This window comes from Chelonus insularis, unplaced genomic scaffold, assembly GCF_013357705.1.
Source record: "Chelonus insularis isolate UGA/USDA-ARS -01 unplaced genomic scaffold, ASM1335770v1 contig_399_pilon, whole genome shotgun sequence".
Classification (NCBI taxonomy): domain Eukaryota; kingdom Metazoa; phylum Arthropoda; class Insecta; order Hymenoptera; family Braconidae; genus Chelonus; species Chelonus insularis.
In genome coordinates this window covers 222328-234206 of record NW_023276554.1, presented here as the reverse complement: position 1 = coordinate 234206, position 11879 = coordinate 222328, and the positions used below count along the sequence as shown (strand labels likewise).

Genomic DNA, 11879 nt, shown 5'->3' with positions numbered 1-11879 from the left:
TTTCTCCGCCCCCGATCATCCGCGACCCCGGTTATCCCTAAAGATCGTTGTGCCGCGAAACCCTCTGAGCTTTAACTATCTCTACAACTTGAGGTCGTGTAAGGGTGTAGACTGTCTTTCGTCGAAGCTATTCAGTAATCCTTACGAACAAACATCTGCTCTGATAAAATTTCATTCAAGAGTTTAAATTTATTTCATTTTATTCATCAAAATTGTCATTTTATAACGCTTAAATTAATAATTTATTCATTTTTTTTCCTTTAAATAAATGTTGACAAACATTCATTGATGCGACTATCTCAGCAGTAACGTCCACGTTATTTGAATACTATCCTCGATGCGGAAGCACAGGTTTTGAATTCCGGTTTTCGAAGGACAAAAAATAATGACGTGCAATTTGAATATTACAATTCGTAACTTCTCGGAGAGAAAGGAATGGTAAATTTTACTCCAATAAATAGTAGTTCGTTGTTTCGGGTATAAGAATGGCAATTAGCAATTGTTTAATTAGTATAGATTACAATTTTTTAATTAAACAATTGCTTATTGCCATTTTTATACCCAAAGCGTCAGGCCACTATTTATTGGAGTAAAATTTACCATTCCTTTCTCTTCGTGTTTCTATTAAAATCCTTAAGCTATCAACACCAGATTAAAAAATGATTTGTGATTCGTTGATGCAAAAAATTGTAAAAAAAAAATCTTATCATAATTTGTAAAAGCCTTGCATCAATTTAACTATATGTATTAAAATGGGAATATAAATCAATGATATTCTTTGAAAGTCCTTAATTACTACTTACAGAAAAATATATCATTAGGTGTTGAATGTAGACATGTTTATTCCTCCAATATGTAAGATCTTAATAATAATTAAGAGAAGTACTTCATCATTTGTTATTGTAAATTTTTAGTACATTGTAAACCATAATGAGTATCTTACTCATTAACTCAAATAGTTCTTTTTGAATGAATTATTTGAACACGATTTTTCAATACTAATGATGAATATAATATTCATAACATTTATTTAAAACTTATTCTACAAAGCAATTATTCAGATCAAATATTTTATTAAAAAGCTAAAGAATAAAGAAATGCGTCTTGAGTCTTATTAGCTAGATTGTTCTTACTCTCTCAGCAATTCCATAAGAGCCGCCAATTATAAAGGGAAACTTCTAACATCTCTCACTTCATCCCTTGAGAGTATTCTCCACCTCAATCTGTAAATTCATTTGAGCGTTGTCGACTCGAATCACTAAAATTAATCGACTATTCAAGCAACAAGAAATTCACATGATTTGTATACCAACCATTCTCCAACTTAAGTAATACGTTTTCAATTTAAAGGGTTCAGAAAACATTAGCTTACTAATGCAAAATGACTCTATTTCATTTATATAGGTAATCTAATTTTTAAAGGATTCATTACACTGAATAAAAATTATGATAAAATATTGAGACATTTGAATAACCGATTCTAATTACTTGGTATGGCAACACGCTAGGGTATCATCCCATGAGAATTTTGCGGTACACGAGGGCTGAATAACACACAAGGTGAAAGTTATAAAGACACGCGGTTAGCCAGAGACTATCCTAGCTTATCTTCATCTCCTTCAATGATCACTTGGTAGAAGGTCCAAGACATACTAATAGATATCAAGTCGAGAGGATATGGAGACGTGTTGAGTGTCAAGCTGATGATGATTACAATAAAAAATATATTTAATAGCATAATTTACTGATTTTCTAGATTTGAAAATAATAATTCTTTGAATGACTATTCATCAAAACCTTTAAAAAATATGTAAACAAAATGTTTGTGAATAAATACATCAATAGAATATACTTAAGTTTTTGTTCTGCTCCGTTAAACCACATTGAAGTTTCAAGGGAGAACTGTTAAGTAGTTCTGAACAATGGTAAACAACTCAGAGCCACCGCAAATTCAGTTAATTGAAAATTGTCGAGAACTTACCTCATCTCATAAGCATCTTCTCATATCAGAATTTCTAGATGTACTATGATTTCCTTCAATATCTCTGTCTCTAAAATAAATATTTATCAAAAAGACATGATGGCAATTCAATATTACTATTTTAAAATGCACATTCAGACCTACAAATAAGATTATTTTCAACATACCAATGGACAAAAGTTCACAATAGTGCAGAGTTTATCAATGCTGTCTTATTACTCAATCTCCAACTGAAGCAACAATGATAAAAAATTAAATCATAATGTAATATTGTTTCTTTTTATCCTTTCTATGATGATTATGTATTGATAATCAAAATTTTATGTGAAATTAGCTTTTAGTCGTCATTCATTCTTCATCAGAATACTTCTATATGTTTACTAGAGCTCTTAAAATATCTCGGTAAGTTAAAGTATCTCAATAATTTGAATAATATAAGTTCATTTAAATATATTACTTTAATGTTATGATGGCCAATAAGATGAACATAAATTAGCTTTGTAATCTACTTATCAACAAAAAATATTTTTTATTGCTCCAAAGAGAAAAAATAAATAAATAAATTCCATAAATTGCATAAAAAATACGATTAGAATTTTAATATGGTATATAAGTATCTGACCAATACCATCACATTGACAGAATCATTTGTATACGCGATGTCATGACTTACATACACAAGAAAAATATTATGGAAAGAGATACCACTACGTAAACCGGTCTCGAAACCAAATGGAATCATTCATTCGATACAGCTCATATGATAATAACATATCAAACCACTGTTGAATTTCGTTAAATTTGTTTATTTCTACTTTAGTGCTCTTGATTAATTATTATTTGAAGAGTAAATATTGAATTTTGTCATTCATTCATTGTTATCGATTATTTAAGTAATGTTAATAATTGTGAAGTTTTATTTGCAGATTCTTCAACATGGGAATAGCAACCGATGCACGTGGCGTTGTGCTTTCCGGCACCAATTTGGCAAAGTAAGTACAAATAAACAACTATCAATTTTGATTATTCCAATCAAATCATGAAAAATTAATATTTTTTTAACAAACAAGCTATTTCAATTTTGTAAAATATTGTTGATTGCATAACAGTGATTAACAGTGTCAGGACAGTCATAACATGATAACATCAATCTAGATCGATATCATATTCTTTAAACGACAATTTATATTTTTTGAAAGTACTCACTTCAACCTAACCTATATATAATAACTAAATTAATATGTTTGAATGAAAACTTATTTAAATAACAGATCTAACTTATAAAAAAATTTACTTGAACTAATAATGTTAATAAATGAAATATTTCAGAAATATTCGTGAATCATTGAAGAGAGAAGTAGAAAATCTAAAAACAATACCGAATTTCGAGCCTGGATTAGCAATTGTCCAAGTTGGTGGACGCGAAGATTCAAATGTCTACATTCGTATGAAAATGATGGCAGCATCAGAAATTGGAATTAAAGCAACTCACATTAAACTTCCCAACACAACAACGGAAATGGAATTGATTAATAAACTTGACAAACTAAACAATGATCCAAACACTCACGGAATTATTGTGCAGATGCCACTTGACAGTATACACAATATTAACTCTCACTTAATCACTGATACTGTATTGCCAGAAAAAGATGTTGATGGGTAAAGTAATTTATTTTAAACGATTAAATAGTACTTGTCATCAATAGGAAAAAAAACCATGCTTGATGATTATTAGAATTAAAAAATTTTATTATTTGATTATCCACTAGCTGTGATTTAAAAAGATCAGTTGTCAAAAACCATATCGTGTGACCTTTGAAATAGAAGACACAAATGTATTGTATCAATGACTGGTTTACCGTTGCAATGAATACATAAATTTGTAAAATTTCAGTTTAAAAAAATAAATTCTTTTTCAGGCTCAATACCATCAATGAAGGAAAGGTTGCCATTGGAGATATGTCAGGGTTCCTCCCTTGTACTCCAAATGGATGTATTGAACTCATTAGAAAGTATGTGTTAATATGTTTATAATAAATATAATATTGAAAAATAAAATAAATGTTAATCTTGTAGAAGTGGTATTCCGATAGCTGGAAGGAACGCTGTAGTTATAGGCAGAAGTAAAATTGTAGGAACACCCGTTGCTGAATTATTAAAATGGCATAATGCAACTGTAACTATTTGTCATTCTAGAACAAAGGACTTACAAAAAATTGTAAGTATATAAAATATATAAATGTACTAGATTTGAAAAGTTTTTCATCAACAATTAGTGATTCAACATGATGGATATTTAGGTGTCTCAAGCAGACATACTTGTTGTGGGAATTGGTCAGCCAGAAATGGTTAAAGGATCATGGCTAAAACCTGGAGTGGTTGTAATCGATTGTGGTATCAATCCTATTCCTGGTAAATTCTATTAAAAGCATTATCAGATTATTGAAATAGACGTACATGCACTCAATTTTAATTCACAATTACTTTATTTTGCAGATCCTACAAAGAAAACTGGACAACGTCTTGTTGGTGATGTAGCCTACGACGAAGCGATTAAAGTTGCTTCTTATATAACTCCAGTTCCTGGTGGTGTTGGTCCAATGACAGTAGCCATGTTGATGAAAAATACCGTTAGTTCAGCTCAACAAGCAGCTGACAAAATTCTAGATCCTAGTTGGTCTCTTCGTCCTCTACCTTTGAAGATTCAAAAACCAGTTCCAAGTGATATTGAGATTTCCAGAAGTCAAGAGGCAAAACCAATAACTCTTTTAGCAAACGAAATTAATATTGCACCTAATGAAATTATCCCTTATGGTTCAAAGAAAGCTAAAATTAGTCTTAATGTCTTGAAGCGATTGCAGTATCAGAAAGATGGGAAATTAGTTGTGGTTGTTGGCATTACTCCAACGCCATTTGGTGAAGGAAAAAGTACGACAACTCTCGGGCTAGTTCAGGCATTGACAGCTCATTGTAATAAAAATTCTATCGCCACTCTCAGACAACCTAGTATGGGTCCAACATTTGGTGTAAAAGGTGGTGCTGCTGGAGGAGGGTACTCGCAAGTAATTCCAATGGAAGAATTCAATCTCCATTTAACAGGAGACATTCATGCAGTGTCAGCAGCTCATAATTTACTTGCAGCTCAAATCGATGCTAGATATTTCCATGAGTCTACACAAACTGATAAAGCACTGTATGACAGGCTTGTACCTACAATCAAAGGCGAACGAAAATTCTCTAAAATTCAATTAAAACGATTACAAAAACTTGGCATCAATAAAACAGATCCAAACTCTTTAACTGATGAAGAACAATCTAAGTTTGCCCGACTTGATATTGATCCTGAACGAATTACTTGGCCAAGAGGTATTCATTAAACATTCACTTATAAATCTAATATTTATAAGAAATAGCTAATTATATTTATCAATTTTAGTGGTGGATTTAAATGATCGATTTTTAAGAAAAATAACAATTGGTCAAAGCCCATCAGAAAAAGGTAAAACTCGAGAAACTTCATTCCGTATATCTGTTGGTTCTGAAATAATGGCTGTTCTCGCATTGGCTACTGACGTCGAAGACATGAAACAGAGACTCGCTAACATGGTTGTTGCATTTTCTAAAAGTGGAGAGCCATTAACTGCAGAAGACTTTGTAAGGATTTCCAATAGCTTTATAAAACACACTAAACTAATTTCATTTTAGAAATTAATTTTTTTGATAAAATAAATTATAGTTATTAACTTATTAATCAATATTTTATTGATAAAATTATTTTTAGGGTATGACAGGAGCTATGGCTATTCTTCTAAAAGATGCTATTCAACCTAATTTGATGCAAAGTATAGAAGGCACTCCAGTCCTTGTACACGCTGGTCCATTCGCCAATATCGCTCATGGATGTTCTTCAATTATTGCTGATAAAGTTGCAATGAAACTAGTGGGACCTGATGGGATCGTTGTAACTGAAGCAGGCTTTGGTTCTGATATTGGAATGGAAAAGTTCTTTAATATTAAATGTCGTACTTCAAAACATGTACCTAGCGCTATTGTTTTGGTAACTACTGTACGAGCTTTGAAGATGCATGGTGGAGGACCAACAGTGACGCCTGGCGCGCCTTTAAAAAAAGAATATCTCGAAGAACACTTGGATCTTGTTCAAAAAGGCTTACCGAATCTACTTAAACACATTGAGAATGGCAATCATTATGGAATCCCTGTTATCGTCGCGATAAATGTTCACGCTAGCGATACTCAGGCAGAATTGAACCTCGTTAGAGAAGCAGCACTTAGTAATGGTGCTTCACATGCTGTTATTTGCACTCACTGGGCAGAAGGTGGTAAAGGAGCATTAGAACTTGCAAATGCTGTAATTGAAGCTATTGAAAAACCAAATAACTTCAGATTTCTCTACGATCTTAACATGAGTATTGAAGATAAAATAAAAACAATCGCCACTAAAATGTACGGTGCTGGAGAAATTCATTTGTCGGACATAGTTAAAGAGAAAATAGCAAGATACCATAAATTAGGGTATGACAAGTTCGCTCTATGCATGGCCAAGACTTCCAACTCATTAACAGGTGACCCAGCTATCAAAAATGCACCTCGAGACTTTCCATTAGAAATCAATGATATTTTTGTATCTACGGGTGCAGAATTTATCGTTCCTATGGTTGGAGAGGTAAATAACTATTATTCAACTCTGGTCTTATCAATAAAATGATACTAATAAAATTTATTACCATTTTTTAGATAATGATGATGCCAGGCTTGTCAACAAGACCAGCTATTTACGATATGGATTGGAACAGTGAAACAGATGAAATTGAAGGATTATTTTAAGTTGCGATATTTTGAATACTTACGAATTTTTAGAATGTATCTTACTTCTGTTGCTTGAAAAGTAACTCTCAACTGTTATAATTGTTACAAAAATTCTATCATAAATGATATATATTTTTTCATATTGTTTATAATGAAAAATAAAATTTTATATCAATCATACCTTTATTTTATCTACAATTTAAATATGTTACATTATTTCACCTTTGCCATAGCACGAAACTTTACAGATCGAGATCGAGGATTTTCTTCGACTTCTTGATCGTTAGGCAAAATAACATGTTGATGAAGCATCTTCCATGGTGAATCAGTGATCATTTCCATTTCTCCATCAGTAAATGTTCTTCCACAATCAGTAAATCTTAGAGGTGAACGATTAGCTACATAATCAGTTACATTCCCAGCTAAATGTCGTTTTACAACTGTATCCTCAAGTGAATGAAAAGATAGGGCTACAAGCCGTCCATGTAGTTTTAAATATTTGTGAGCTATTATCATTCCATAATTGATTTCATTAAGCTCATTATTAACAAAAATTCTTAAAGCTTGAAAAACTTTGGTAGCTTTACTTGTGGGCCTACCAAGCTTATCAGTTCTCACTTCGTCTTCAAGAACAGAATTGACAAGACTTGCAAGTTCCCAAGTTGTTCTTAAATTTCTGTAAGTATATCTAGTTTCTATGATAGCTTGAGCTATTTTTCTGGCCATTTTTTCTTCTCCATAATATTTTATAACTCTGTACAAGTGTTCTTCAGAAATTCGGTCTAAAACATCTGCGGCTGTAGGTTCATCTGGATAACGATCTCCATCCATCCTCATATCGAGAGGACCATTTTTTGAAATTGCAAAACCTCTATCAGCTACATCAAATTGCATAGAAGAGCACCCGAAATCAAAAAGAAATCCATCAATAGTATTTGGTAATACTTTCTTTTTTTTCAACAAAGCAGGAAGCTCGGAAAATCGTCCTAGCAATGGAATTATTTGGCCTGGATATTTTTCAGCTAATTCCTTTGCATAATTATGAGCCACAGGATCTCTGTCTAAAGCAAATACTTTAATATTCGGTGCTGATTGTAATATTCGTTTTGTATGGCCACCAGCACCAAATGTCATGTCAACAAATGTTTCACCCTCTGATGGTTTTAAATATTGAATAACTTCCTTAGCCATCACAGGAATATGAGGTGGAGATGATAGTGATGGCTCTAGAGCTAGTTGAGTTAAACATCGTCTAACTAAATAAAAGTATTGTTTACTTCTGATTAGATTCCTCATCATGTTTTCCTTTTATTCGCTCTTTTACACGTTCAAACTTCGACTTAGATTCCTTTTCAAAATAAGCTTGTGCCTCTGGTGAGAGAACAAAGTTACATTGATCAGAAGTAAAACCAGTTGCTGTACTATTTAACTTCCTAGGATATTGGCGGTAATAATAATTTGTTACAATACGTTGAAGACTTTCATAATGACGATTACACTTGTCTTTTTCAATAGAACTATCCAATCTTCCTGTTGCAAATGCCAATTTTATTTTATTTCGAATATACTGTCCTAAATCCCTAAAAAAATATAGCATTAAAATCTTGATAGCTTGATGTCAAGTATAATTATATAATTATTATTATAAAATATTAGGAATAAAAAATTACCTTGCAGGCTTATTTTTATCCAAAGGCCACTGTTCTAATAATTTTAAATAATTTTTATAAGTACCGGCCATAATTTGGGAGGCCGAAGATGAATGAAGAGGTTATAATATAAAACATGTGATAAATATAATTGATCATAAATAAATATAATATTCAATGTATTCTATGAGATGAGTTGTAAGTATATACAGTATAATTGATTTATAGAAACATCAATTTAACATTAATTACTTTTATATTTAATTATTACTCATTTATACGCAACTACTAAAAAATTGGAGTACACTCGGCGTCATTAATGCCTGGTCCATCAAAAAGTTTGATACCATCCGAGCAACTATCGATGGAGTAGTTTTTTTTTCAAACAGAGATTCTACATCTATGGTCACGATTATTTCATAATGACTGAAGAAGTAAGTTTAAATTATAATTATTATTTAAATTTATTATTTAAATTAAGGTTCAAAAATGTTTTAGTGGGGATAGTCTATTGTTATAGGGACTATCTGGAAGGGTATTCAATCGATAATTGCTCGGATGGTATCAAAGTTTTTGATGGACCAGGCATTAATGACGCCGAGTGTACAATCTGTACAAAAATATATCTTGCAGTCGATAACGTTACTTTCAACTACTGGCGTTATTAACATTTGATCAAGTCAATTTATGTTTTATCAATTTAAAATAAAGTTTATCACTACTTTTCCGACAAAGTTTTTCTACCTTATTGATGAAAAAATGATGACGTTTTTCAGTCAGTTTCGGAACGCCACCGAATTTATAGCTAACACTCAACAGTGGCATTAATAAATATGATTTATAAGTATTCTTTAATAATTACAGTGCTACCTTGACATTCTATTAGTTTAGCTACAAAAACTTTCTCTAATTTCAATGTTGAAAGTGAGCAAAAATCAATTAAATGATTATTTTTATGATAAACCTTTCAAAAGCTAATGAATTGATGACAAATGAAGTGTTTTTTATGATGAATTAAAGCTTTGGTAAATTTATTGTTGATAGTTGATATCAAAAGAATAATTTAAAAGGATTCATTCTATTGGAATATTTGTAATCAGTCACTTAGTATCTTCAACATTAATATCAATAAAATGAGTACTGTCGTGGGGGCGTTTTTAATTTACATGTATTGAAGTCCACTTTCATCATGAGTATGTAATCGTCGCTTTCCTATTTTAATTCCACGTTCAGATAGTCACACCTCAACTAATTTAATAAATTAATATCAACAATAATTGTTTGTGCAAAATTTTTATTATCATGTGCTCTTTACACAGTAAAAAGTACTATGCTGACCATGATTGGGATTGTGTGCAATAGTTCTACATTTTTTATAAATGTATATATTTTTTAATTGTAATAATGGAAGGAATTAATGGACAGCTGCAAACTAAGTATCAAAAAGTAGCTACGGAATACTCAAAGGTAAGTTATTCATTTATTTTTGTTTTGAAAAACAATGACTGTTTTTAACATTAGCTTTAATGATTAATTTATCATTTTAGATACGTGCTCAGGCAAGTGTTCTCAAAAAGGCTGTGATTGATGAGCAAACACGGAATTCAGAACTCAAAGAACAGTTGAAGGAGAAAGATGTATTACTTCGTCGTGCTGAACAAGAATTAGATAGTTTAACATTTCGTAATCAACAGTTGACAAAAAGAGTAACAGTTTTACAAGAAGAACTTGAGAAGTCACAAAGTAAATCTAAAAAAGGAAGAAATAAATCAGCTGAAAATAAAGAGCAACCTCCACCACCTCCTAACCATGTTTATGTTGAAGAATTCCAAAAGAAAATTGTAGAAAATGCTCAACTATTGTCTCAAATATCAGACAAAGATAACGAAATTGAAGAACTCAATGACAGAATAAAACATCTTGAATGTAAGCTAGATTTATCTGAAAAGTCTAAAATAGAATTAGATAGTAAATACCAAGAGAAAATTGATAGATTAGACAGAGAAAAAAATGAATTACAGAGGAAACTTACTGAACGTCAAAAGCATGATGAAACTGCTTCTTGGTCAAGTATTGAAGGAAAATGTAGCTATGATTATGATTTGAAAGGAAATATAACGAATCATCGTCAAATAGATCATTCTCCGTTTTCTTCACCATCTGTATCTCGCCGATCTTCGAAATCAATGGGAGATGTAAGACTTCAAAAAACACCTGATTTTCAAGACGAAACAAATAACGAATTCGAATTTACAAAAATCTGTGATTTGGAAAAAGAATTGAGTCAGTATAAAAGTGACTATCATATTTTAAAAATAAAGTATGATGAATTACAACAAAAAGAGAATGTGATGCAACAAATAGGAGTAGAATCGTTGGAACCAATTGAAATAAATAATATGGTAATTCAATATATTTACCAATGATTCATTAGTTTAAATCAATATGAAATATAAATGATTTTTTTATTGTAGATTGGGACTTTTAAAGCACCATTCGCAATACCTGAAGAAATTGAAGCTCGAGAAGGAAAAATAAAGGAATATTTTTTAAAGGAAATTGATAAATTAATAAACGAAAAACATATTTATCACGCTAAAAATCTTGCCATAGCTGCCAATGTAATCATTTATTTTTACTAGATAACTATTGATATTTATGCACGATGATAAGATATTTTTTTTTAGAATCAAGTAATGAGTGTTCATTTAGATACAAGTGAAGAGAAGAGGGAAAAATGTGAAGCAGCATTAAGAGAGGCTTTGTCAAACTGGAATAGCTCCCAAGAAGATAAAGAAGTTCAAGAAGGAAATTATAAAGCACAACTAAGTACAATGACGGAACATCTTGCAAATATGAATGAGAAGTTGATCCGACAAACTGAAGAAATACAACAATTGAAATATGAACTTGGAAACAAAGTAAGAAAATTGATGTATTATTGATAAAATATTATTATTCCTTTTTAATTGTTTAAAAATAATTTACAGAATGGAAAGAAGGGTAAACAAAAATAACTTTCACTGTCAGCATCATCAAGAGATGACATTCCATTAATGAAAATTTCAATATATTACAATTTATGTACATAATTCGGTATATATATTATACGAAATATCAAATTACTATAACATCGTATCCACAATACAGATACGAGTTCTTTGACTCAGCATTAAATAATTTATGAAAATAAATTAATTTTCATTTTATCACTTGTGTTTTAATGCAATTATCTGAGCATATTACTTGTTATTAATAAAAATAAATTAGCTTTGCGATGTTTTATTTCTAATAATTCGTTCAATTTTAAGTAGCAAGCATATAGTTTCTTGGTCACTGAAATATTGTGCCTAATTCATATTGTTGTCAAGTCTTTCCATAATTGTTATCTCAAAATCTTCTCAATTTCATCTCAATTA

At 30.8% G+C, this 11879-nt stretch overlaps 4 protein-coding genes across 7 annotated transcripts; 2 read left to right on the top strand and 2 right to left on the bottom strand.

The window, feature by feature from the left end:
* The first annotated feature begins 2265 nt into the window (after positions 1 to 2265).
* On the top strand, positions 2266 to 6989 carry pug (pug C-1-tetrahydrofolate synthase, cytoplasmic). 4 transcript variants are annotated; one of them, XM_035085429.1, is made up of 10 exons: positions 2266 to 2383; positions 2908 to 2973; positions 3311 to 3643; positions 3904 to 3996; positions 4061 to 4202; positions 4285 to 4396; positions 4481 to 5350; positions 5421 to 5638; positions 5766 to 6668; positions 6740 to 6989. In XM_035085429.1, the coding sequence occupies exons 1-10, from the start codon at positions 2355 to 2357 to the stop codon at positions 6827 to 6829; spliced, it is 2856 nt and encodes a 951-aa protein (XP_034941320.1). In that variant the 5' UTR covers positions 2266 to 2354; the 3' UTR covers positions 6830 to 6989. The 4 variants fall into 4 exon arrangements, with proteins under 4 accessions (XP_034941320.1, XP_034941319.1, XP_034941321.1 ...); XM_035085428.1 differs by having other exon boundaries at positions 2340 to 2383; positions 2896 to 2973; XM_035085430.1 differs by lacking the exon at positions 2266 to 2383 and adding an exon at positions 2692 to 2828.
* On the bottom strand, positions 6976 to 8145 carry LOC118068206 (probable methyltransferase-like protein 15 homolog). Its single transcript, XM_035085432.1, has one exon. It carries the CDS (start codon positions 8108 to 8110, stop codon positions 7025 to 7027), a length of 1086 nt encoding a protein of 361 aa, XP_034941323.1. The 5' UTR covers positions 8111 to 8145; the 3' UTR covers positions 6976 to 7024.
* LOC118068207 (ubiquinol-cytochrome-c reductase complex assembly factor 2) lies at positions 8047 to 8777 on the bottom strand. The gene is made up of 2 exons (XM_035085434.1): positions 8482 to 8777; positions 8047 to 8391 (listed from the first exon to the last, which is right to left on the bottom strand). The coding sequence occupies exons 1-2, from the start codon at positions 8550 to 8552 to the stop codon at positions 8085 to 8087; spliced, it is 378 nt and encodes a 125-aa protein (XP_034941325.1). The 5' UTR covers positions 8553 to 8777; the 3' UTR covers positions 8047 to 8084.
* Positions 8778 to 9253: 476 nt separating this feature from the next.
* On the top strand, positions 9254 to 11831 carry LOC118068254 (ERC protein 2). Its single transcript, XM_035085522.1, has 6 exons — positions 9254 to 9653; positions 9780 to 9927; positions 10008 to 10862; positions 10935 to 11081; positions 11148 to 11381; positions 11451 to 11831. Exons 2-6 carry the CDS (start codon positions 9865 to 9867, stop codon positions 11475 to 11477), a joined length of 1326 nt encoding a protein of 441 aa, XP_034941413.1. The 5' UTR covers positions 9254 to 9653; positions 9780 to 9864; the 3' UTR covers positions 11478 to 11831.
* The last annotated feature ends 48 nt before the right edge of the window (positions 11832 to 11879 follow it).

Excerpts from the sequence above, each read along its gene's own strand:
- pug (XM_035085428.1), top strand. The coding sequence starts at position 2,355 with ATGTTTACTAGAGCTCTTAAAATATCTCG. Across the intron at positions 4,203-4,284 it reads CAAAGGACTTACAAAAAATT|GTGTCTCAAGCAGACATACT; the intron begins GTAAGTATATAA and ends ATGGATATTTAG. Across the intron at positions 5,351-5,420 it reads ACGAATTACTTGGCCAAGAG|TGGTGGATTTAAATGATCGA; the intron begins GTATTCATTAAA and ends TATCAATTTTAG.
- LOC118068206 (XM_035085432.1), bottom strand. The coding sequence starts at position 8,110 with ATGATGAGGAATCTAATCAGAAGTAAACAATACTTTTATTTAGTTAGA.
- LOC118068207 (XM_035085434.1), bottom strand. The coding sequence starts at position 8,552 with ATGGCCGGTACTTATAAAAATTATTTAAAATTATTAGAACAGTGGCCT. Across the intron at positions 8,392-8,481 it reads GATAAAAATAAGCCTGCAAG|GGATTTAGGACAGTATATTC; the intron begins GTAATTTTTTAT and ends ATATTTTTTTAG.
- LOC118068254 (XM_035085522.1), top strand. The coding sequence starts at position 9,865 with ATGGAAGGAATTAATGGACAGCTGCAAACTAAGTATCAAAAAGTAGCT. Across the intron at positions 9,928-10,007 it reads TAGCTACGGAATACTCAAAG|ATACGTGCTCAGGCAAGTGT; the intron begins GTAAGTTATTCA and ends TTATCATTTTAG. Across the intron at positions 10,863-10,934 it reads CAATTGAAATAAATAATATG|ATTGGGACTTTTAAAGCACC; the intron begins GTAATTCAATAT and ends TTTTTATTGTAG.